Source organism: Coturnix japonica, chromosome 3 (genome assembly GCF_054131305.1).
Source record: "Coturnix japonica strain WE chromosome 3, WE-NBRP24, whole genome shotgun sequence".
NCBI classification, from domain to species: domain Eukaryota; kingdom Metazoa; phylum Chordata; class Aves; order Galliformes; family Phasianidae; genus Coturnix; species Coturnix japonica.
The window spans coordinates 100,936,915-100,964,178 of NC_140665.1; the positions used below are offsets into that span (position 1 = coordinate 100,936,915).

Here is a 27,264-nt window from a genome sequence, read left to right on the forward strand (position 1 = left end):
CCAAAACCAGAAAAAATAAATAAATCAAAACCCCCAAAAGCCCCCCAAATGAAACAAAGGATGCTTTACAATCACTTTAAGGCTCGCACCAAATGAGACGTGACAGGTCTTAACACGAGATTACAAATAATACACGTATGCCTTTCACAGCCTTAAAATGATACAGTAGGTCAAATTATTTTGCCAGTAACTGATCAAGTATTGTGCCTTTAAATTGACTCACTTTTTGCTACTATGCTGAGTTTTATTATTACTGAAATTATTAGAGATGAGTAGGTATACTTTAATTAGAGTGTTTTTGGTATAAAATTTCACAATTGGAGATCTCTTATTTTATTTTCCAGAGATCAACGTGGCCAGCCTCATTCTGGGCTCTAGTGGTGGTTGTTGGCCCCACTGAAGCCAGCGGGCATCAGCATGTGCAGCTGTTCTAGACAAGATCAGCTCTGCGTTGCTGTGTTTCCCTGCTGCAAACTGACCACGGTGCATTGGGCCACCTGCAGGAGGAACGTGGCTCCCCAGCAGGGCCGCATTTACAACATGAGTTGGGCAAGCTGGGTGGACTTGGCCAAACAGTGTCATAAATGCGCCGCCAACTGGAGGTGCAGACCTGATATTATCTTCCAGCCTTGAGAAAAAAACATTCTCCACTGGGGTGTCTCGGCCTTGCTTTCTTTGTTGATTTTTATTCCTTAAGTTAAATCCAATGAGAGCAATGATATATTTTCAGGCATTTCTCTTTTTTGTTCTTGTTGTTATTAATTTTTTTTTAATGTTTTTTTCCTTCTTATTAATTTCAAAGTTTGTATTTGAGTCATGTATTCTTTTATTATTACTATTATGACTGTTATTATTATTTTCCTGGCATATAATCATCAAAGAGTTTTGCATGAGAAAGGTGACAGTACTTAATGAAACTCAGCACCTAAGGGCATAAGGCAGTTGTAGGTTTGTTTGTTTGTTTGTTTTTATTTTTCAATCAGCACCAATCCCATAAATAATGTTCTACACTTGGTGTACGGTATAAAACTGATGTGGAGATGCCTCCTTCTCCACCTGTGAATCCTAGGTGTGGAAGTTGAAATACTGTTTCTTGTGTGTAAAAAACAAAAGAAAAGTTTTTCTTTTTGTTTTTACTTACAAAACATAGAGAATATCTTTTTCTTTTTCTTTTTTTTCTTTTTTTTTTATACATACAGCAACCAGAAAGAAAGCTTATCTGAAGGTTTGTGTTTGTTTCATGATCTGTGTTCACCGTAAACAAAAATAAGGTCCCCTCTTTGACTTTTGCTTTAAGGAGCTTTTAAAGTGAAGATTCATATTGTAGCAACTCATATAAGAGAGGTCCATCTCTATACCTAATACCTACAGCTGTGGGGGTGACATACTGGAGGATGTTGATAGTTCTTCTTAACCTCCTGTCTACAAAATGAGCATCCCATGCAGGATATCTCTTTCTTGGGATGTCAATCTTAATGAGAGGCCCCTCGGGGGGGTAGGGTCGCCCAGATGGAGTAGATGGTACCATTGCTCTCACCTGGAAAACGGGCAAGCAAGTGTCAGCTGTGAGTTCCTCCTGTTGCTCCGTGACCGCTCTGGTGGGCGTAGCCTGGGCCCCCCGGTACCCAGGGGTTTGGGGTGCCATGGGCTCAACATCGGGGGGCAAAGGAATGCCCCAGAGCAGCTCGGCGCAACAGGAGCTGGCAAAGATCTTAGCTCTTGGCCCCATGGGATGCAGCACACCATAATATAACAGCATCAAAGCTATCCCAGCAGCAAAGCTAAGAAAGACACAACACAGTGCTGGCACGGCATATGAGTCAGTGGTGTCAGGATCTCTGTAAAAATACCAAAGGAGCGTCAAGGCAGCGTTCTCCGTCAGGACTACCGTGTAATACGCAAACATTCTGTATCGAGTCCGCCCTTCCTTGACATTAAACCAGCAGAAAATGTACACAATCCCTACCACCATGTTGAAGAGGATCTCCTCCCACTTAGACATGCAGAAATCTGTCCCACCATGGATGATCCAGAAAGCCATGGCACACCAATGGACCACTACAAAGATCCCAAAGTAGAGCTGGAAGATGGAAGCAAAGAGAGCAAAAGAAATAACTCGGGATGAGATGGTGAAGAGGCGCCAGAAGAGATGGATGAGGGCCCCTCTGTAGCTCATACTCTTCTTGTCGTCCCTAGAGTCCCGAAGAAGCTTGTGATAGGAGGCTAGCACCCAAGCCAGGGACATCAGGGAGGCCACAGAGGACACACCTGCCGGAAGACACACAGATCCACTGAGTTAGACAGGAGGATTGGTTGAAAACATCATCTGCTCACTAAATTATTGCATCTGGGGCAGGCTCGGTAGCCCAAAGGTTCAACTCACGCCACGTTGTCCTTACAGTCTGGAGGAGAGAAATACAGAAATATCAGTGTGGGAACTGCAATCGATGGTGTATTCATGAGTTTTCCAATGTAGAACCCCACGCTTATATTCACAAGCACTGGGCTCTGCCATCCCACCCCAGCTCTGCTCTTCCTACCAAAACCTGCCTCTGTCCTCATCATGATTACATCCTCATCTGAGAATCCAAAACTCAGATCCCATCTCAAGGTTGCAGCCCAAGGATGAAGGTTACTTCCTGCAGAAAGAGAACCATCTTGGAGCACATCCTTAGAAGAGCAGCACAACTGTTTCTTTCACATCCATTTTAATCTAAAATACTTTCCTACGAGCTGCATTCACATTAACTTGTGATTCTGCCTTGATCAGGAACCTCTGTTTACATCCACCAATGGGAGAAATAGGCAGCTGATCAGTTTTATCACCGGTAGTCACACGCAGGTGAATATACAGATGCCATCAGTACCCCTCAGACAGTCCCAAAACACAGAGCCTGACTGCTTCAGCAATCCCCCTGTACTATTTTCAGGACAGACTGAAGACCTGTACTGCAGGTAGTACACCTCCATCACCAACTCCAGAACAGACATGGGACCAACCCTACAGTCATGCCTCCAGCCCTGCCTGTTTCCTTTTTGTCTTGGTGAGACCCACTGGAAGGACCTCAGGTCTCTTTCATGTCTTCGCTCTATCTGGGACAGATAATGAATCATTCAGCTCTGCCTAGTGCTCTTAGACCCTACAGGACCACTCCCAGCAGAGAGGTCAGTGCCTGCACTGGGGTCAGTCTCAGCTCCCAGCTTGTGCCCTGCACTGACACAGGGCAGACATCCCACAATATTCTCGGTCTTATTCCTCATTACAGCCAACATTTAAACTTATTTATTTGCTCCATCACACTCCAGGAATGTGATAATCTTTTACAAATACCATTGATTACTGCAACAGCAAATTGAACAAATCATTGAGCAAATCATCATCATAAAAATTAAGAGACAGATTCCTGAAAACATGTAAAGGCCACTGTCATATCACTCCTTTGCTACTATTGCAGATCACTGGACTTCAACAGCCCTGCAGGTGAGGCAATTGGTGATCACAGAATCATAGAATCACAAGGTTGGAAAGGACCTACAAGATCATCTAGTCCAATCATCCTCCATAACTCGTAACTCCTCATCCAGATGCCTCTTGAATACTGCCAGGGACGGTGACTCCACCACCTCCCTGGGCAGCCATTCCAGTGCCTGACCACTCTCTGAGAGAAAAAGTTCCTTCTTATGTCCCGTCTAAACCTCATCTGATATGACTTGTGGCCATTTCCTCAGGTCCTGTTTGTTGCCTGGGAGAAGAGGCCAAGCTCCTCCTTATCACAACCTCCCTTCAGGAAGTTGTAGAGTGCAATGAGGTCTCCCCTGAGCCTCCTCTTCTCCAGGCTAAACAATCCCAGCTCCCTGAGCCATTCCTCATTATGACTTGTGCTATACATTCAAATCTTCTTTCCTTCTCCCTTCTCCCTCTGCCTGAAAGTCTTCCATGGAGACAGCAGAAATACCCGTGTTTTTTCAGATGCCTTGTTAAGTGGCCTCAACAAGGCCCGTGTGAAGGATGTGTAAAGGACCTAAGCCTCAAACACTTGTAGATCAGATTTATTTTTCAAAGGGGCATTATATTCTTGATGGACATGATAAACAGTTCTGGAAGCCTGGGAAATATCACAGAGTTTTTAGGTAATTGCCACGCTGTGTGAAATTATCACCTGTTGCAATCTCTTCTATCCATTCAGTCTGAAAACTCTCCGTGATTAATAAAAAGTCAAGTGTTGGCTTATGTGAGTGCTGCAATACTAGAAACATGTAAAGAATGAGGTGTACCTGAACACTGAAACTCAAGCAGTGCCAACCCACAAGAGGCAGATGTGTCACGCTGGCTTAAAAATGTTTCAGTTGAGTTCATTTATTCTAGTAGAGAGAGAGGAATAAAATACATCAGAAACAAAAACCCAGTATACACATAAAAGCTCTTCCCACTGTAACGCTTTCTGTGCATAAACCTACACTAATCACAGCCTTTGCTGTAAATTGCATAGAGCTGGCTGTGAGTATGGGTGTTGAGTCACTCACATTGCATGGTACCAGGCCTGCTGACAGTCATCTGAACGTCTCCTTGAGAGGCAGACACCCCCAGAAAGTGATTCACCCTGTCCTAAGATCCACGTGTGGGACAGGGGGGGTTGACTCATGCTCCCAAAGTGTCTGTCTCCATCCTTGACAGGGGAGTTGCAAACACTGGCGGGCAGGCGGGATGAGTCCTACCCTTACCAAAATATGTGTTGCATCCTCGTTTGTGCTCTGATCCAAGGAGGGGAATGAAGTATCTCTAGACAGTTTGACAGACTCTTGCCATTGCTTAAAAAATTCACAGCTCTGTGCTGAATGCAGCTTTGAGCTGGGTGTCACTGGGATGCAGTCAGTAGGCAGATATCAACCAGAACCATGGAGCAATATGAAGGTTTCTCCTGCACTGGGGTGCCACAGAAATCATTCCCTAGCTATTTTATCCAAACCTAAATGACAAAGCATCCTTTGATTTTTGCCATCTTGGCCATGAGTTTCTCATTTCCATCTTTCCTTGTTACTTTCAGCCCGTGACTTCTTCATACTATAGGATATTCTGCGATACAAACTCTGGGATGACCTTTTCCTTTCTATTTCACTTCTCCCAGGCTTTATTTCTGAACAGCTATGGAGAAGTCTCCAATTACAACTAAAACAAAAAGTTCTGTCAAGTTGGATCACATGGGAAGTATTTTCTTCTTTTTACTTTAATTTTTGCACATGGTGACTGACGCACCTTCATGAGGTGCATGAGTGGGTTTCAACTCCCTTCCAAGGTTTGTCTATCAAATCCACGCTGGGGTTGGTTTGAAACTGAAGTCACTTCAAATAACCCACTCCCACTCCTCCCTCTCTGTGCTTAGTCTTGTGAGTAGAAAATACCTGCCCTGCTTTGCTGAGCCTACGTGGGCCCTATTAAGCCAGCAGGACATCACCTATCATGAGACTGGAAGCCTCACAGACCTGTGAGGTCCGTGTCACCTGCCCATAGGTGACATAGGTTGGTGTCATCTCAAACCTCTCTGTACCAAACTGTACAACAGCCTTCGAACTCCTGCTACTACCCACTAGGCAGCAGTGGGTGACTCACAGGCTACAGTCAGCTCTACTGAGGAGTCAAGCCCATGTGCCTTGAATGACACATCACAGGAATCAGTCCCCCAGATCCCTTTAGCAATGTGCCCCAAAGTCCCTACAGTGAGACATCTACCTTACATTCAGCACAGTGAGGTAAAGCTCGATAGTGTACCCATCTGATAGATGAAATACCAAGACATATCTTGGTAGAGGTACCACCTTGGTAGAGACCACCTTGAGTCTCTACCACCTTGAGTCTCTGCGTACAGTTTTGGGTGCCAGAGCGAAATAAAGGTGTAAAACTACTAAAGAGCATCCAAAAGAAGGCTCCAAAGATGTGGAAGGGTCTAAAGGGAAATTGAGGAGAGGAGAAAAAGAAGACATCTCTAAAAGAAAGGTCCTGGAGCCTGATGGAAACTCATGGAGGCAGGCTGAATTTTAGGCTGTTCTCTCTGTTTCCTGCTGATGGTCCAAAGAAAGAAAGGGTCACCTCAGAAATGTAATGAAGCTCTCTGAAAGATGTCCATTAACAAATGAGACTCAAACAAACAGCTCCTCTTAAATTGCAATTGCTGTTCTTAAAGCCCTCCAACATTTGGGAACAAAAACAGTGCACGGAAAGACATCTCAGGCTATCTGGTTGGTTAATGCTATACAATTGCACATGGCTTTACAGCTCATCTAACAGAAGCTGCAGACAAATCACATACAAAAAAAAAATGGTATTTGAAATGAACATTATATCCATTTTGCACTTATTCATAGCGCTACTATTAGATGTTGTACTGAGGGACATGGTTGAGTGGAAAACGTTGGTAATTGGTCAATGGTTGGACTGGATGATCTCAGAGATCTTTTCCAGCCTTGGTGATTCTATGATTTTATGCCCCTCTTTTACAGACGAGAGAAGTTTTCCACAAAAAGTAGGTAATCTGCTGTGGGAAACCTGAATGCAGTTAGTACAGCATATTGCCTACTTACTTACTGTGGCGCCTGTCCCTTTAAAGCTGAACAAGATGCCTCAATGGTTCTCTATTTCTTCTGTGACACTAATTCTCCTACAGATTCTCTTACAAAAAACAGGAAGATACCAACATTTCTTTCTGGTGGGCTGGACAGCAAGTGCTCAGCATGACACAAATCCTTCCATCAAGCTCTGCAATGAAGGCAGCACCTGCTTAACGCAGCGTGCTACATCTCGGGTCCTCCCCATCACTCGCTGGCTGCTCATGCTCTGTGCAGTGAACCCTCTTATTGTGTTTTCCCCTTTGGGTGGCATGTTCCTTACTGAAGCTCAGCATGAATCGAGGAACAGCCTTCATTCTGATGCACAGAGTGGAAGTGTGTTCCTATACAAAAGAGACGGAGCCAAATTCTGCTTGTGAAACCACACTGCCTGGGAGTTCTTCTCCCCTCTTTTTTAATCTATTATTGCTATTTATTTGCAGGGCAAGGGGGATCAGAATCAGACTCCAGATCTAATTTCCATCTGTTCCTGTAGAGTCCGATGCTTGATCTTTCTTTTTTTATTTCCTCTCATGGGAAGGAATAACTTTTGTCTTCTTTCTTTCATTCTTCCCCTTTGTTTTTCACTTTCAGAATGGAAGAATATGGATCTTTACCATTAAAGAAATAATAAAGGGTTGCATAGACTCTTTTGCTATTCATTTTCTCCATAGAATTTCAGTTCACCTCCTTAGCCAATTTCCCCAGTGTGTCCACAGTCCATTCCAGTAGATGAACACTAATGTCATTCATGAGCCTGACCCAGGAATGGCCATACTCACTCTGAGTGCCACTATTTCTATAGCTCTTGAACACTCTGAAAGTAACTCTATGGTTGAAACCAATCATAGAATCATATCATAGAACCACAGAATGGCCTGGGTTGAAAAGGATCACAATGATCATCTAGTTTCAACTCCCTGCTATGTGCAGGGTTGCCAACCATCAGACTAGGCTGCTCAGAGCCACATCCAGCCTGGCCTTGAATGCCTGCAGGGATGGGGCATCCACAGCCTCCTTGGGCAACTTCTTACTTCCCTGGGCAACTTGTTACACCCAGTCTAAAAGATGAGCTGAGCTTAACTTTGATGGCAGAATCTTCTCCATTCCTCTGTCTGCTTCTTATGGAAAGGACGGTTTTGGCTTAAAACCACACCTTCCATCAGAGATTGACTCATTTCACCCATCTCAGACATGGGGAGATAAGTGAAGACACCATTCTGGAGGGTCTTCCTCCATCCAGTGACCTCAAAGGGTGTCAACTATATTTGGACAGTTTAAAATGAAGGTTAAGATGTCTAAGATGAATTTAGTTGCATAGCAAGGGGGAATGGATCCCATTCCAAAAGAGCTGGGGGATCCATTCAACTCCAGAGGACATTTGGGTAAAAGAAAGAGATTTACTGAAACATTTCCTAGGATGGGAACTGTGTCCATCTGTCATGGCAATCTGATTGAGTCTATACTGGATTCTGCCTTTGGACATTGGATTGCCAGCTTACCTCTGTACTCCACTCAGAGCTGGAGTGACCAGGGATGGAAAACAAGAGCCTGACATTAGGAAGAGATGTGACTTGATCACTGAGTTTTTCACTGGCTGTTCTGACATCCTTTGCCCACTTCTCATGACATGCATTTCGTTTTCACTGCAGTTTGGGTAAGGGTTGAGTTTCAAATCCTCAGCATCTGCTCCCTTGGTAGGGACCTCTTATGAGACCTTCCTCCAAGGAATGTTCACAGCCCTGTTCCAATTCCCATGGGATGGATTCATCAATCCATAAGAAAAATGCTGGAGACTGTTTGGGAAGGGAGCAAAGACAAGTAACTCAGTTCCCGAAACAATCTCTAAGTAGATTTGGACAACATCTGGTCTTTTACCACTGAATCCCACTGGGGCTTTCTGATACAATGAAGTTTGCTTTGAATTTCTATTCAAGACCATCTGTGACCAAGATAGCATGAGGAAACTCTTCCATATTAGACCATATGAACATCCACATTCCTGAGCCTTGTATTGAGAGAGGGGGAGCAGGTTGTCATACTAAGGCAACCTCAAAATAGCTCGCACATACAGAGAGTTGCCTTCCAACCCCTACCAGTTAAAGGCTGGCTCATGGCCTGAAACGTGAACGCTTCCTAAAGCCTGTTCTTTCCACATAATTAGGATGACTGCAGATGTCCTCACTGACCCCAGAAATGTCGGATCCCTTTTTAGCTTCCCCCCAAGTCTTTGGCTTTACACTGCCTTGAGTAACAGAGCTCCACAGGTTCACCGTGGATTGTGTTTCGAAAGGGCTTGCTTTTCTCCGCTTTCATCCTGCTGCCTTTCAGCTCTCCCAAACGCCCCTTTATTTCTGTACTGCCAGAAGAGGTGACCAGCCACATTCGTCTGATCTGTGCTCTCGTTATCTCGGCTGCCTCCGTCATGTCTTCTCCTATTCATATCTTCTGTTAACACAGGAACTGCCAAACTGGCTCAGGCCCTGAGGCCATCCAGTCTTGTATCTTCTCATGGATGCAGGCCAGCCACTGATCCTTCTGCAGGAGGCACAAGCACCCAGGGCCAAGCAGAAATGGGATAATCTGCTCTCTGTTTTGGAATACCCTTGAATACCCTCAGTGAAGCATCAAAACTCCTGTTGAAAATGTTGGCTATCAATCACCTTCCATGTAAGGACTGGCAAGCCTTCCCCCAGTTCTACAACATCCTTAATGAAGATCTTCCTTGCATCACGCGCCTCAGTGCTTATCCCACCCCAGGAGAGCTGGGCTGAGGCAAGGGATAAGAAGCCCTCTGGAAATGCCTCTCTGATGTTCCATTGACTCTGTCTTGAGTGTGGATGATCAAACTGAAATGACAAAGCAAGTAGAAGGGAAGGAGATGAAAAGCACCTCGATAACAGTGGCTTGGCATCTAACAAATCCTCACCAGAGCTCAGAGGAGAGCACTGAACACTAGAAGGGTGAGGAGAGCAGAAAGGAGGACTGGGGAAACCTGTTGCTGGCTACAGGTTGGGCAGCACAGCTGCTGGCTTCCACAGAGCAGAAGTTGCCAGATCCAGCAGAACATGGGGAAATGCAGGTGATGCAACGTTAGGATTCTCTACCACTGAAGGACAAGCAGGGAAACAAGGCTCCAACATCCTGCTGACGAGCAAAGATGCCCACAGAGATGTAGGCAATCATGGGAGGACATGGAGGAGGACATACAACAAGACCAATCTGTCCTTTAAGGTCTCTTTTGATGTGTTTTTATTTAGTATAACTCTATTTATGGCAAGAAGCTACTTAATTGGAAATGTATATTCCATTTAAGTGGGAAGTGGAATGTTCCATCTAAATGTTAAACAAATATACAGAAAAGAATTCACTGTTCCTCTCTCACTAAAAGCAAACAATCTCTCTTTAGTGAATGCAATTTTCAGGCTGTTAACACAACACAAGCTTTTCCTTTGTGATGTTTGGCCAATAAACCAGGAACTTCAAGAAGCTCATTTTGATCTTGCCTTAGGATCTCAGTAGCTTTGAGTTGTTTCCAACAGGGATGGCTGCTGTTATCCCTCAAGTTGGGGCTCACATTGCCTGGAAACCCACCCCTTAGCAGTGAAGGCTCAGGCTATCCTACCCAAATGCCAATATTGGAGGGCATGCTGAATCTCATATGGGCAGGTCTGCTTCAAGGTTCACATAGACTCTCAAGCACCAATAGCTACATGCATCTCTTGCTTCTAATGCCACCTATATGGGAATGAATAAATACCCAGTTCAAGCCTGGTCTACGTTTATGCAGGTATGAATTACTTGGGCTAATTCTGCAGTGGTAATGAGCTTAGTAAGCAGGAGACAGGATTTCCCAGGCACGGTTAAAGCAGCTTGTAAATAGAGCACAAGAACTCTTACATATGTCTGTTCTTCTCAAAGGCTGTATGAACTGCCACTTTTCTCTTACCCTTCGCACAGTCATCCCAGTCATTATGAAGACTCCAGTTAAATTCCTGTTAATTTGAATGTCTAACTGCTATCTTAGGATAACACTAAAAAAGAACATGCAACCACACATACACACAGACACCAGTAACCACCAAACCAACCAACACCTGAACCTCCAAACTGAACAACCACAGACAAGGGGATACAGGGCATCTTAATGGACCCCAGAGGATCTGAGAGATTAGAGGAGCCTGAGTAGAGACAGCAAAGCAATGCTGAGGCCCCAAGGCCTCCAGATCTTATTGGGCACCTAAAACAGGACAAAAGCCCATCTAAGCTCCATTTACAGTAAATGAGACAAACACCTAGATTAGCATAGATCTACAATCAGCATACACTGACTGAAGATGCCCCAGTATGACAGAGCTGCTCCTGTAGCCTTTTCAGTTCTGAGTGGCCACTGCTTGATGAGATCGAGATTTGTTCTCTCTGATATTGAGACTAGTCTTTCCTGGAGCAATGGGAGGAAAAAGAAGCACCATTTTGGTGATTATTTTAACACACAGAATAAGATCTGCTGAGATTCCTGAGTATTGGAATATCTTCCCAGATTCCAGCAGTCACTTCTGATTTATGCTCTGCACAGATCCAAACAAACTTCCTTTACTGAGATACTTTTCTTAAGGCACAACAATATTTGAACTCTACCAATAGGAACATCTGGTATAGGAACACACCTTACAATACTACTAGAATGCACTGAGATGGGAAAAACTTTGCTAGAGAAGAAAACACATGATCTGATTTAAATCAAGATCTTTCCCATCCATTTCTGTGTTCTGAATAGGGATAGTTGGCACGAAACAACACAGCTCTTACCACAAACATATACAGCATTCTTGGATTTTAACTCTGTGCATTTGGATATTTACTACAGCATTTTTCTCCTCGATAATCCTGTTTAATTTGGATGAGAACCACTTTGATGGAGAAGAATTCAAATTTGCTTGGGACAAACTGAAAGGATGCTGAAATCTTGCAGGTGGGACTGGAATAGTCTGAAAAACAGGGGAGCACATCGGCACTGTGAAGGGAAGCCCTAGAAGTTCTTCTGTCCAAATGTCACTTGAGGAATCTGTTTTCTTAGCACAGATCTCAAACCTGGGGCACTGTGCATGGAGATCAGTGACTGAGCAAAGCCTGGTTCTGTAAACTGCTACATCCAGGTCATGGTTCTGTCTCAGCCTCTGAAATAGGGTGGCCCAATCCAGACTGCTCACTGGGAATGGGCCTTGCTACAAGCCAGGGAATTGCTGGGGTTGGTGCTAATTGCTGTGGGCTAAAAATGTGCCAGGGACAGCGCTGCTCGTTGAACCATGTGGATGACCAACATCTAGTGGCTGTGCTCATGTTCTGATGTGTTTTGGGCTATGAACACGATGAAACTCAACAGATTCAGCACCAGACTGTGCTGGGTCTTAGAAAAGGAACTTCCTGCTGTAAATACAGCTCCCACAGCCAGTTCCTTGGGGGTGAGGCAATGGCAAGGCAACACTTCCAAGCGGTGCGACAGTACAAAGCATGGATCCTGCACAGCACCTCTGGTTCATGGTTAGACCTAAGCACAAATGATTTGTAGGCCTTTGGAGAAGCAGATTCATCTAAGTCCTGGGAATGCTTTTGACTTGTGTGAGGGGCAAGAAGGAAATCCAGTGTGGTTCACACTTACTGGCCATAGGAAGAGGTCTTCAGTCATTGAGAAGAGTCAGCAGTGCCCATCTTGCTCACCTTATGGCTTATGGATATTTACTATTGTGTGGGGTGCAATTATCTCGCTGTCACTGCAGTCAAAAGGATTGATTTCCTGAAAAGAGGGCGGATCTCAGCCCTGGGGCTTAATACACAGGGCTGGCATAGGGAAAGCAAGTCTGGCAGAGTGTTTCTGTGAGGGGGAGTGACAAAGTGACAAAAACGGATGTGGTGCAGCTGGTATCATCTTGCAGTGAGGACCAGGGAAATGGATTCCAAAGAATGACAGCAGGAATCTGTTTCTTCCTCTGTTTCCCAAGCTCTGAAAATGTCATGAGCAATGTGTAGCAGGCCAGAATCCAATGGCACGCCAGCATCAACCAGTTCAGTCATCCTCAGGTTGGTTTCTCTCTCCTGGGACGTTCTGTCTTCTCAGAAGTTCATGTATATACAGGATGGAGTCCAAGACTGACTCTCAAACAGGTTAAAGAACATCACCATCCCCAAAGACAAGCTGAGGTCAAAACATGCACCTGTTCCCTCATTGAAAATGTCTGTTTGCACCTTTCAGAAGTGGCCCTGCCTGCTGGACTCCCTCTGTTAGAAGCAATGAGGTCAGTCAAATGCCACTTAGGACAAAAGTCATTTCAGGAGATTTCCACTGGTTCAGTAAATCTGTTGCACTCCCAGATTCAGGACTGTCACCCTGAGCTGGTCGTATAAAAACAGTGATAGTTTCTGAAACAAGGACGTTCTTTCCTTCAGTGCTCAGCAATTTTGAACCAGCTGTCAACTGTGTGAACCTGAACTGCTCCATCTATGTCAGGGACAGAAACACAGACAAGTCCCTGCCTATTGCTCGCCTTACATCTTCCCTAGGCTTCCTTTGCACATCTCAGTGGATATCTGCTCCCTGTTCACCCAGAGTTATCACGGTTTCCTGGATGCCTGAGACAAACCCCAAAGCACAGCACAGCAACCTGAAAACAAAGGGTTGAACTTCTGTATCATTTCTTTACCAGCTAATTGCACTGCAGTGCACAGTCTCCTATGCTCTAACCAGGAGTTTGCAGCTATGTCTCCAAGAAAGTCTGCAGCACAAAATTACCTTAAATATCCTGCATGGGGCCTGTTTGGCATGACCTTGCTCTCCAGGATCCTGTAGTATAAAGATCCTCCAAAGACCTCTCACCCCGTGCCTCAGTTTCCCAGCTTGCAGCTCCTAAGGGCAGCATGAGCTAATGCTTGTGTAGTGCTCTGAGGATGCAATACCTCCCTGGTGACTGCCACGGTATACACAACCTAAAACTGGCAGTGCTGGCTGCCTGCCATTGCTGTCCCGTGAATGGTGACTCATCTCTATTGGCTGTGCCATGTCCTGTGCGTGATGGTGGCACGTGATGTGAAACAGAAGGGTTTTTTTTATCAGCGCTCCAAAATAACAGAGCGAAAGCTACAGAGCAAGGCAGCGGACAGAGAAGCTGAAGATGGGGGTAGGAGAAGGGAGAAGGATGACGTCTTTTGCTGGACTTGCTCCAAAATCCCATTGGAAAAATAAAAGCTGCTCCTGTCTTCAAAGACTCCTGGACCCAATTCTTCCCTATGCCGGTACAATACGGTTGATGATAGGACAAGCTTTCTCCACACCACTCGCAGCCTTGGGCCTTGGGTTGGCCTGCTTTCAGCACGCCAGAGCGAGACGTTTCTGTGCCCACTGCCAACTGTGGAGATGGCTTTTTTGATGCTGCTGGGAACTGGCTGCAGACCAGCGACTTGTTTCAAGCAGGGCACCGAATTGCTATCTGTCATCCGGCATTGGTGAGAGGGAGGGGAAGGCAGGAACAGAGCCATATGCCCCTGTCTGGCAAAGCACTTGGGTCATATGAGAGGCCTCCTGAGCGGCCTTGTGTGTTTGGAGCCTCCTTGGTTTGTCAACGAACATTTAAAGGGAAACTGTGGTTCAATCAGGGCAAGCTTTCAGTGAAAATAACCCAGCTCCTCTCTGCCAAGCTCTTTCAGTGGGCATGCACTCAGTGAAGACCATTTTTCCTTGCCCACCTGGCTTCAAGCAATTGTTTCTCTGCCCATCTCTCACAAGGAACTGGGGCTGTGGGATGGATATCTCCCATTTCCAACTCCCCAACACCTCCAACTCCACAGGTGAAAGCTTTACTGTTGTATTTTTATTTGCCCTATGAGCTGTCACATAGCACAAATCCAAGCCCAGAGTCTGACCCTGCTAGACCTTCCCTTCAGCTTATCTCCTGTTATCTAGGACTCAATGAGGCAAAGATTTTATTAGACAAACATTTCTATTACCACAGAGTCATAGAATGGCCTGGGTTGCAAAAGACCACAACGACCATCTGGTTTCAACCCCCTGCTGTGTGCAGGGTCACCAACCAGCAGCCCAGGCTGCCCAGAGCCACATCCAGCCTGGCCTTGAATGCCTGCAGGGATGGGGCATCCACAACCTCCTTGGGCAGGAGAGGTTGAAAGGCTGAAGGCTCCCTTTCTAACTCACCCCACCTAAGGTTACATTGACTTTTGGAGCATGAATGGGAAGTGGCTAACAAGCAATCCATTAATTTGTTGTCCTTTACATATCACCTTGTTTTTACATCTCAAACCATTCCATAAGTCTTATTTCTTTTCTAGCAGGACATTCCAGCCAGTATATAGTTCCCAGCAAAGCCATTATTCACTACTTATTATTGGTTAACTATCAGCCTGTCTTCAGGGAAAATTAATTGAGAAGTCTACCTTCACATCAGACCTAACTCATTATCGCTCACACAGGAAGCCTCTCACTCGGGCGCAGGGGTGTTGAGTCAACTGGAGGTTGACTCACCCCAAGCCCACTCAGCATGGCTGGAAATGCCTTTTCCAGGCAGCAAGGACAACTGATAGCAAGCAAATTCAGACCTCAGGCTGCAGAGAGTGCAAAAGCCTTATAAAATCTTGGAGGTTGCAGCAGGGCTTTGAATAATGGAGGCTTACGTTGAAAATCTCATTCAGGGCTACACGGGAGACAGCACAGCGTTGGTGGATGGACAACATTTATGGTGGGGAGAAACCCTGCACTGAAAACTGCAGCCTCACGCAGGCAAACTCCCATCAAAAGCATTGCAAAAACCACTCGTACCATGACAGGGAGGAATACTTGACATTCTCCTAAATCTCATTAAGTCTTTAAGTAGCCACATGGAAAAAAAAATAAATGAAGTGAAAGGAAACCTCTTTAAGAGATTTACGGTGACAAACTGACATCTCTCTTCCTACACTTGCTGTTTAGAAGCTGGGGGTCTTCTTTAAGTTGGTTGTACATGCCCCTTGCCATTCAGCACAGGGGAACAGGCATCTCTGAAGGATGATGTGGGCTTACAGAAGCTTACTCTGCAAGAAGGGAGATGGATTATCCACAAGGAGCAGTTATGGAATGAAAATCTGTGTTTCCAGGCTCTTTTTTTGTTGCTGTTAATATTATGTTTCCTTCCCTAAATACACCGTGTTAATTGATATCCAAGGCAATCAGTGAATCTGAGGCTGTGGGCCACCCTTCAATCCTGTCCTCTCCAAAAGCCCAGGGGCAATTACAGTCAGTGAGGGATAGGATTGCCCCTTCTTCTGAGTGCCATCATCTTTTGCCTAATGATAAAGGGCTGATCTAAATGCACCACCTTCATTCCCTCTGGATTCCCAGGAAAAGAATCATCAAACAATCACAGAATGGTTTGGGTTGGAAGGGACCTTCAAGATCAACCAGTCCCAACCCCCTGCTATAGGCAGGGACTCCTCCTGCTAGACCAGGTTGCTCACAGCCCCATCTAGTCCAGATGCGGGGCAGGCAGTCCATCCCCATCCTTTGGCCCTTTTGGATATAGGCTGACCACATTTTAGAGGTATCCTCCCTCCTTCCCCCTCTGCTGGCACCAGGACATGGCTTAGTGATGATGCTCTGTAGTTTGACGTTTGGACTTGATGATCTTGAAGGTCTTTTCCAACCTAAATGGAAATGATGCTATGACTCTGTTCTGAACTGATTGCCAGCTTTGCAGACAGCTGCGCTCGTAGCAGATGAATTGCTCGCGATGGGCCTGCATACCAATACCAGCTCCTTCCACATACATATTCAGGAACTGATGTAGACCTGCTTATCCCAGCAGACACAGCACGAGGTTCTCCTGCTCAGGCTCTCAGCATGCATCTTCCAGGTCAGATCTGCTGACCTGATGGAGTACACAGCGTTCTTGCTTCTTTTCTCTCCGTGCTATTTTCTGCTCTTCCCAAGTCATCAGGCAACAGCAGCTAAGGTGAGATCTGGTCTGCCTTGTGCCAAGGATATGATGAAGGAACGGATCTGACCTTCATGAAATCTCAGCAGATGATGTCCTGAGCCGTACAGAGTCTGGGACTTTACCTAAGTTCCAACTCAGGAACCCAGGAAATAAAGTATGAATCTGATCTCATCCCCATCTGCTCCCTAACTGTAACCACCACAGTTAAAATCAGCCCTTCCTGTCTCTGTGTTCTTAAACATTCCTGAAGGAGAAGCTCTGGATCTAAGTAAGTACTTCCAAAGGATCCAATCCTCTCACCTCAACAGCTATCTTAGCATGGGAACCAAAAGGAAAAAGCAAGAAGTCGTGATTGGCATTGCACTAATGCCGTATCTACTGGATAGGAGATGTAGACGTGAGCTGACATTTGCTTCTCCAGACTGTCTTGGCTTCCTGCACTGGGCTTGGCAGTGTATTCTTAAGCATAGGGAAGACTGAAGCTTCAAAGTGGGATGTATGCTGTGGGAAATGGTAAGCAGACCATCCCCTAGCACTGACTGAATCCATGAGAGACTGTGAGTGTCACATAGGAACAAATGGAGTGTGGACATATAAACATGGGCCGTACCTGGGTTTACAAGCCCTGATGGGGGTTGTTTTGCCCGTGTGCATCCCCCAGTGATGCAGCCGATGTTCTCCTTGCTTAGAAGCAGAACTGACCTCTCCTGTCCCATGACACATAAACACCATGAGTCAGAAGAAGCTGGATTTTTAAACACATCGACTTCCTAACAATACTTATCTCCATTTCCTTTCATTTCTGCCTGCTTTAAAGGAAATCTCTGACGCTCCTGTTCCTAACTGATCCTCTCAGCAACTAATTTCCCTCTGCAGAATTACGTGCTGGCTGGGAGGGAGGAAAACAGGATCATGGAGGAGCTCCAGGAAACCCTGCACCTGTGCCAGGAGTGCTGAGCAAGTTGTGCTGCCTTCATCCCTGGGCATCACCTGCTGTGCTCTCAGAGAGAGGATGTGTGCTGCCTCAGAAGAGAAAGCAGGCTGCTTGCTTTGATGAAAGAACAGAAGAACTGCATGGATGGAGGAGGGGAGGGGGAAGAAAATGATGCAGCCTGCCCAGTGGATTAGGCAGCCATGCCTGGAAGTGGCAAACTGTAACAGCCACAGGTCTGCTTGCTTCCAACATCTGCACCAAGAACCTTCCCAGATGCCCAGCAATGCCATAGACAGGTCATCTTTGGGAAACGCTACCTAAGTGCCATCCCTGGTGCATAGATTCTGCAGGGTCTGTGTAACCCAGCAGTTCATCAGCTGATAACACTGATGGTTCTCAGAAGGGACGATTCTCTCTCAAGCTGGAGACCTGTTGGTGGCCAGCCTGCCCATGGGTATGGAATGGGGAGATGCTCATCCAAGGGCTGGGATAGGGGCAGATGCCTCTTGGGTGGGATGGACTTCCCATGCTACAGAACCTCAGTGCAGCAAAAGACATTACAATTGGCCAACTCTACTCTGTGTCTGCTTATGAGATTCTGCCCATCTGACTATACGTCTCCAGCAATCTCTACTCTACAACATCTTTGTGTCCATATGCTCCTCTCCACTGACTTCACCCCTCTATTTTCTTGGACTTGCCGAGAATGGTGGCACCACAGTCACCCCTTCACCCTCTTAAGGGCAGGATATGACAGTGATCAACATTAATTTCTGGGCACTCTACACAAAAGGCCCTCTAGCCTACAACCAAGCCTCTTATACTACACTCAACACCATCAGAGCATTGCATAAGCATTGAGCTGCTTGTCCTCGCAATGTAATGCCAAATCTGGCCAGCTTTATCACCTCACAGATGTTAGGAGGGAAACTGAGGCACAGAAGGACTGTGTTCCCCCAGTGACACAGAAAGTGGTGGCACTTTCAACCATAACAGAGCTTGCCTGCCTCCTTCTGATAATACAACTAGTTCCTCTGGACTGTAAAAGGTTTGGAAGAGCTCATCTTATGACTGATACTGTTCTTTCTCAGTGGAAAGAGCACAAATTTTACCCAGCAAACGCAAAGTGGAGCTGGAATGAGATTTGTCCAAAGTGGCAGCCCCGTAACACCATTAGGTTGCGTCCATCGGTAGCTGAGCAAAGGAAAAGCCGGGAGGATGGGGAGGGGAGGACGAGGGGCCCACTTACATGGTAATGTTTCTGCACGGTTCTTTTGGATCATTATGCAGAGCTGTAGCACCAGTTGAGGAGCGCTCTCCAGGAAGGTTTCCAGGAGGCGCAGCATATTTACGTCTGCATATTCGTACATCATAGCCCAGTAGAAACGCCGCTGGTGTTCCTTCCGCCTCTGACTCTGGATCCCCAGGTACATAGTTCGGATATACCTGCAGGAAACAGGAGGAAAAGCAAAGCGTGAGACTTTGGCATTAGACAAAATCCAATGGGAACAGGGCTGTGGGTCAGGAGTTGAGGGGAGGGAGGTTGTTGGGGGATAAGGGAGACTGGGATGGACATAGGCATCTCTGCAGCTCTAACGGCATCTCTGGAGGAGCAACAGGATGGCATTTGCACCTTCAGCACACATGACCCACGAATGCAAAAGCCCACACAGCTTGCCACTGCAATTTTGGCAACGCTAGACTAGAAGGAGGTGCTGTGTATGGATAGATATTGCTCTGTTGTCTCTGTTTCCATAGCAGGTGTGCAAGGAGACCTGCAAACCTCACCCTGAGAACACAACTTCACTTGAGAGAACCTATGGGCAACCTCTGTCAACAGAGTTATCAAATCAGGGCAGCAAAAGCTGCCCAGATCCAACGAGACTCAAGGCATTTTAAGGAGTATCTCCTATATAGTAGTACAATGATATATAATGAGTATCTTCTAATAGGTTCCCTGCTAATTCTTGCTGATATTAATGACCTAATAGTAGTCCAATTCTGAGCAGTAGCTGTAATCTTGTGCTCTGAGATGCAGCATAGGATTTGCTGTACTTAATGCTGACCCCAAAGCTGGTCATCTGAGAGAGTGAATGGAAAACAACATCCCCACTGCCCCATCTCAGATGCCTGCATGGGGGTGGGACACGGTGCTGGGATGGGCTCCCAGCTCCTCAAACCACGTTCCAGCAAACCACTGAGATCATTCCTGACCACCGAGGACTGCATGGCAAGGAAAGGGGTTGAAACAAGATCATCTTAGAGGTCTTTTTCAACCCAGCTCATTCTACGAAGAGTGGGAGGAAAGGATGCAAGTCTTGGTAGCCTCCATAGCTCTAAACAAGGGATAGGGAGATGGGAGAGAAGCTCTTCAAGCTCTGCTTTTGCTCAAGCACTTTGTCCTTCCTGTCTGCTGTTCACAACCACGGAAAATTAATGACCCCGAAGGAAGACTCGGACGACACCATATGACTGACGCAGGAAAACCACCAGGTGGGGCTCGACACTCGAGAAAAATGCTATACCGAGCACAGGTGACACTGGTGGGACCTACAGCTTTTTGCATTGGTTGGCTGCACCACTGTCCTTCCATAGTTGGGGAAACTGAGTCATGGATGCCCAAAAGGAGCAGTTGACTCCTTCAAGGGGCAGAGATGACTTGCAGAGATATTTGGGCAAACTGGAAGGCTGGGCCATCACCGACTGCATGCAGCTTAACAAGGGTTCAGGCAAGTTGAACATGAGCAGCCAAAAGGGTCAACCATACCCAGGTGATGCTGTGTGGAGCTGGGAGCTGGACATGGTGGTCCTTCCAACTTGGGATACTCTATGCTTCTATGACTCTCCCCACCTCCCAACCTCAACCTCTTGCCTAACACTCCTTGTGTTCTGCCTCCAAAAAGGAGGGGATGCTTCAGACTTTTGAGCTTCTCAAGGTGGTGAATCCTGCCTCACCACCAGGAGACGACACACCACTCCACCCCCTGGTCCAGGAAAAAATACTTTGCCAACAGCAAACAGGGTTCTATAATTAGGCGTTCAAATCCATGTTCAAGCCTGATCCTGAAGCTTCAGCAACACGATGCTTCCTCTTATGTCACTGAAAGCCATTCACCTCTCTGTGCTTCTGAAAAATCAGGCTAATTTATTTACTTCAGAGCTTAATTTTGGATCCAGGAGCCTAACCTCGGGCTTTCTGTATTTCTTTTTGAACGCTGGCTATTTTTATCTATGAGTGTGTGTATTTGCGTGCACGCGTGTATTTTTAGTTCTGAGCTCCATCACGGCTTCAAGAGACAGAACTAATTCAGGGTTGGGGTGTTTCTCTTTCCATGCACAAAGGGTTGGTTGTCCCCTCCGCTCTGGCAGAGCTCCCAGAATTCCTGTTGGTATAATTACTCTCATGCTTATTTACTACGGATGCTGAAGCAACACACAAACCATGCGGGGCAAAGGCGATGCTGTCCTGCAACCAAGCGTGTTTTGGAGGAGCAAAAGCCATCAGTGATCAAATAACTTTTGGACAGGACCCTATGGATGATAAAGGCTGCTTAGCAGAAATGCCCAGAGATGGGATTGTGGAGTCATACATTGTGTTTGTACCATTAAACAGAAGAGATCAAAGTGTTCGTCCAGCTGGCATGACTTGACTCCACATGCCTACATCTGTATTGGCTGGCCTTGACCAAAGTTGCAAGGGCTTGCATGGACAATACAACAGCATGGCAGGATACTGTCTGTTCCTTGGCTCTGTTCTCTTGACAGAGGTGGCTGAGCACCACCAGCAGAAAGCACAGGAGGATGCCCCAGGAAGCAAGGGAAAAGATTAGGATAATGTTGTGCATGAGGGCCATAGAAGCACAGTATGGAATAGCAACTTAGCCCCTGGGCTGTGTTTTGAGGGAAGAAGGGTTCTAATGGATGCAACCACAGGCTGATCAAGGTCAAGAATCTCACGCTGCATCTACAATAGTCAATGAAGCATGTGAGCCTGATTGCCTTACCTAAGGTCAATTGGCCCAAGATGACCCCAGAAATGAGCTCTGTCATGACCCCAAGCCAGCCAGACTCAGAACTGAATGTGATTTCTGGCCCTTGCTTAGTCCTGAACCCCGTTGAGGTTATTATTTGGGAGAGCACTACTATGCCTTGATCAGTCTAGTAGTGATGATAACAGTTTAGCAGCCTGATGAAGTCACAGTGCCCATGAGCAGGTCTTGAAATTCACTAAGTTTACCACAGGTATAAGAAAAGATGGAAAGGAATAAGATTTTAGGCTACTGAGTCCACTCCCAACAACTCCAGGTTAGGAAACACATCTTGACCAAACATAACCAAGCATAACTAAGCCTACCACTGCTTACTGAGAAGCAAATCCATGAAAAAATGAGAGTATTTCTGACCTCAGTGATCATTTTTTGACAGTCTTAACCCCTCCGGGCTCATTTTTGATCCTAGAAGATCACAGACAACAGATTGACATGAATGGACTCTTGAGTGTACCCTACAGACCAGAAGCACTGGAGTAAGAAGCAGCCATCCCATGGCACCAACCTTTTTACCTGGTGCTCAGATGATTTGAGGTGTTGGTTACCCAGCTGCTGGCTCACCCTCCTACCACCTCCTCCCCAGGCGCTCCTGCTAACTCTTGCAGAGGGCCATTATCTTTATTCACCAGAGGGTGTTTGTAGATTAAAAGCCCACTCCTTGGAAGGAAGGAAATCAGGACATGTGGAACTGCTCAGCTGGAAGGCTTGAAAGGGAGGCTGGCTGAACACAGCCTTAAAATGAGGTTACGTAAGGCCAGATCTCAGCTGGAGCAAGCTGGCATCCATAGGGCTCGAGCAATTTACACCAGCTGAGGCTTTGGCCTGCTTTTTTTTTAATTTTAATGAATTATTTTCATTCTAAGGGATATAAAAAGGAATAGAAGATGCAGCGCTCAAGCAACAGGAGAACATAAAAGCAAAATGCTATCTATGAAAAAAAAGTCAAAATCAAACGTAGTGTTACCAGAGCAATTAACATGTTCAATATCAACATTTGTTAGGGGTTTTTCTTTGTTATCATTTTACATGAAGGGCATGACACCATTAGTGACTTCTGTAAACCAGGAGAGGAGGACAGCATCTTTGTTGGGACATGGGGGGCCATTATCTTGGCACTGAACATGGAATGCCAATATTATTTCATTACATTAGCTTGGAAGGTTCTCTGGGAGCAAGACTCAAGCGAAGTCAACCCAGGCTGGATGGGGCTGTGAGCAGCCTGGTATGGAGGGAGGCATCCCTGCCTACAGCAGAGGGGTTGGAACTACATGATCTTAAGGGTCCCTTCCAACCCAAACCATTCTGTGATCCTGTGATTCTAAGTCCAGCTTCCAGAATAACCACCTCTTCAGTGGAAACAACTTCATGTGATTCAAACCCTCACTCAATAAATGCATGCATTTGCAAAGGGATGACATTTGAATGTCCATTTATATTATAAGGTCATTTTAAGACAACCTGTTTGCAACTGCCTGCTAGAGAAAAACGATAGTGCCACTCTTCTGCTGTGTAGGAGAAACTGTAATCATTTTGTATTTTAAGCTTGTCTAAAGCTGTTTTAAAACACAGATGGCTTTACTATATACACCAACTACAGGAGAGGCATATGATTTATTCCACAAAATGTACATTAGGGAGGATCTTATCACGGAGTGATAGTGTGATTTGGTTTGGAGGGGAGTCCTAGAGGTCTATGGACCAAGTCTCATCTCAAAGTGGGGTTAACTTCCACCTGCGCATGGCTTTGTGCAGACAAGTGCGGTTAATCCCCAAGGATAGGGACCCCACAGACCCTTCCCATATTTAAGAGGGGGTTATAAACAGTAGGGGAATCAACCTTTTACTTAGGTAGGCAGTGATAGGACGGGGGGGAATGGTTTTCTAAGCTCAAGGAGGGAACATTTAGGTTGGATTTCAAGGGAAGTTCTTTACTGTGAGAGTGGTGAGGTGCTGGAACAGCTGCCCAGAGAGGCTGTGGATGCCCCGTCCATCCCTGGAGGTGTTCAAGGCCAGGTTGGATGGGGCCCTGGGCAGCCTGGGCTGGTATTAAATGTGGAGGTTGGTGGCCCTGCATGTGGTGGGGGGTTGGAGCTTCATGATCCTTGAGGTCCCTTCCAACCCAGCCATTCTGTGATTCTATAATTTCAAAGTAATGTTCTCAGCTCCTGTGCAGTGGAGCTGCCTCAGCTGCACTGCCAATAGAGCACAGCATGTTCTATATTGCCTCCTCCAGGACACTGCCCATAGCCTGCATTCGATTCCCTTTCTACTGGCAGTTTAAGCAGAGATTTAGGACTGTTTTTTGTGACCTCATGGCAGAGCTGCAGGTGTGCTTTCATCCTGCTGACAGTGCTGGGGTCACAACCTCCAGCAGACACGAAGGGCAGAGAACTGGGACAGAGGCATCACTGCAGCTAAAGCTGACAGAGGCTGAAGACGTATGTGCTGTCTGTCCCCATGCTGTGCAGTCTGGGGGCTGTTCCTGGCATTCATCTGTGTGACTTTCTCCTTCCTTAGCTGCAGATATTTGTCTGCAGCACAGACACGGCTGTGTCACAGAATCATATCATAGAATCATAGAATGGCCTGGGTTGAAAAGGACCACAATGACCATTCGGTTCCAACCCCCTGCTGTGTGCAGGGTCACCAACCAGCAACCCAGGCTGCCCAGAGCCACATCCAGCCTGGCCTTGAATGCCTGCAGGGATGGGGCATCCACAGCCTCCTTGGGCAACCTGTTCTTTCCTCGCCTGCATTCCCATGGCCCATGGGGCTCATGGGGACAGACAGAATCCCCACTTGCAGATCTTTGCTCAGGAAATCAATACAGCATCAGAGATCATCTTTCTAGCAGGACTTACTACAGTGCTGAGATGGGCTTTTAGAAATCGTGTTTATGTTTTGACTTGTCAATTCTTTTGCGAAGCGTACAGCCTGAAACAGGGAAAGAAAACAACAACCAAGGACCTCTTCATCACCATGGCTTGAAAATTCTTTCTCTCATAATTTTAATGTGGGAAGCATCTTCTGTGCCATTCAAAAGAGCAGGCAGGGTAACAGGGGCTGCTGGAGTGGGCACCACAGTGCTGGGTGATACAGAGATGTCACAGCATCTATCACACGTGGGATGGTCTCGTATCCCAGCACTGAGCCAAATGCCCTCTTCTGTCACAGGTTCTCCCCAAACCCTTTCCAATTCTGCAGTCCCAATGCCTTTCCTATTTTACCCACCCTTATTTACTTAAAGTATATTCTGATACCTACTGCTATCGCCCTGGGGCAAAGCCTTCTGTTTTAAATCAAAGCTGTTAAATAGCTTTACGCAGAAAGAAAGAAAGTTGAACTCAGGCTGAATTCTCATTTCAAGACTGTGTGAGTTTAATGTCAGGGCTCTTCTTTCAGAAATAAAAGTGGTCCCAGTCCATTAAGTGTTACAAAATGGATGCGGCCTTGAAAGTAAATGGAGGCCTTCTGAAAATGACCTGTCTGGTCTCAGCTCCTTGCAAGGCAAGTTTCAGGGCAAACCCAAAGAAAAGCCTGAGGGCTCCAAAAATGTATGTATTCAAGGGCATGATACTACAGGGACACATGGAAACAGTCACCTTGCCCTTTCTATAGGATGAGCAGCATTATAGTACTTAGCCCAGACGGTCTCCAGAGATAACTTGGCATCATGTGGACTTCCCAGAGCCACCAGATATCTCAGGGGAGGATGAGTTTGCATTGGTTTGGGAGCTGAAGACAGGGACATGTCCTCAGAACTCTCTGTAAGCCCCCAGGATCCCTTGGTGGAGGATGAGAGCAGCAGAGAGGGAAGGATTGGCTGCAGTGTGGGTCCCTGGAGATGGAGGCGTACCATGGAGGTTTCTTCTCCTTAGTGTCTTCCATTTCCCATATGATTTAACAGACCATTTTTGGCAGAGCAGGTCCAAAGATCCGTACACAGACAGCAGGCAGCCTGGGGATTAAACCCTCCAAAACTCATCTGGACCCCAGAACCAAAATGAACCACGATATAGGGCTGATCCCTTTGGTCAGGTGGAAACGTTTCCTGTTCCCAGGCTCTAGCTGCTGGGGAAGGGGAGTCACATCTCCACCTAGGATATAAGGCACCGGATTGGGGTTCTAGGGTAGAATTGACTGAATTTACAGGATTAACTCTCTCCTTGGCCATCAAGGTCAAAGTAGAACCTGAAGCCATTCATGGGTAGCACTCCCATGAAGAACTCTATGGAGCAGAGGAGGAGAGCAAAGGGAACGGATCCACTCAGAGCCACCAAAACCCTCCTGGGGGGACACTGGGATGCAGCCCAGTGTCATAAGGGACCACCACAGCCCTGGGATACAGCATTCAGCAGCACATCCCCAGCTGGTCTGTGCTGTTAGGTCACAGCATCCCTAGAGCAGGGCTCCCGACATAGAGACACAGCACAAGAGCCGAGGCTGTCGCCTTCGCTTTGCTGTCTGCTGGAGAAAAAAGGAGCTAAGAATTGGGTGAGCGCCTGTGAAATCCTGGAAGAGCGGCCTCAGATCTCGGCTATTTTTAGTTCCACAGAAGCTGTGCATACATTACCAAGGGCCTGCCTTCCTCTCTGGGCTCTCAGAAATCACACGGCATCATCCCAGCCTGCCAGGAAAGAGTTTAACCCTTGTTAGTCTGATGGCTGTCAGCCCATCCATGTCAGTCACACCTTCGTCCCGATGGGGACCAGAGAAGGGCCTGGAAAAGTCATCACACCCATTTGGGCTGTAGTCAGGAGGAGGATTCGGGGTGTTTGACTTTTAGGACCTTCCATCATTCAAGATCTGTGGGCAGACTGGTCTAGTGGAAGACATCCCCACCCACAGCAGAACATTGGACCTGTATGGTCCTTAGGGTCCCCTTCATCCCGTGATTGTATGATTACACAGAACTTCAACGTTACCCAGCTCTTCAATATTTATTACCTCTGCTGCTTTGTATTACTCATCAGCTATTCCTGGCCAGAGGAAATGCACTGGCGCGTTGTGTAGCACATTTGTACTCTGTTCTTTAAGGGGGCTGTGAGTGCCAATGCAGGCTTGCAAACACGCACACACGTGCAGACACTGCATTGAATCTAAGTATCGTGGTATCCTGGGGCATTCAAGGCCAGGCTGGATGTGGCTCTGGGCAGCCTGGGCTGCTGGTTGGTGACCCTGCACACAGCAGGGGGTTGAAACCAGATGATCATTGTGGTCCTTTTCAACCCAGGCCACTCTGTGATTCTATGATTCCTTGTATGACCTGCAGTGATGTTACAGGTCTCCTCCCACCCCCATGATTAACAACAAGCATCCCAGCAGCTTGCCTCCTCACAGCACTTATTCCAGCTGCTGGGGGCTCAGGGTATGGATGTACCATTACAGAAAAACAAGCTGCACACAGGAGCCTACAGGTACCTGCAATTGCAGCTGTTTCATTAAACAGGCTCCTCATTAAGACTGACTGTAAGTAATGAAGCAAGGAGGGATGCTTTCTAGTGGTCACCATCAGGCAAAAACAAGCAGCCCAGGTGTGGTATCACACAGCATTACAGTACTTGTTCCTTTCCCTTCTACCAATTCAGAAGGAGCTTCTGTTCAGAGCTTAATGGCAGCGGAGCCACCTGAACACGTCTCCTTCCCCCCCCTGCTCACTGCAGAGCACACGTGCTGGCGGGCAGTTTGTCCAAGTGACACCAAT

At 46.6% G+C, this 27,264-nt stretch overlaps 1 protein-coding gene across 4 annotated transcripts in view; it reads right to left on the bottom strand.

Moving 5' to 3' along the window:
• The window catches only part of XKR6 (XK related 6), a 153,750-nt gene that overhangs the window by 37,572 nt on the left and 88,914 nt on the right, over positions 1-27,264 (bottom strand). For 2 of the 4 annotated variants that reach the window (XM_085544265.1, XM_085544264.1), the window contains exons 2-3: positions 18,761-18,957; positions 1,538-2,268 (exon numbers count right to left, since the gene is read on the bottom strand). In XM_085544265.1, the coding sequence (XP_085400391.1) occupies positions 1,538-2,268; positions 18,761-18,957 (928 nt within the window). The other 2 variants (XM_015859693.3, XM_085544267.1) reach the window with 2 other exon arrangements.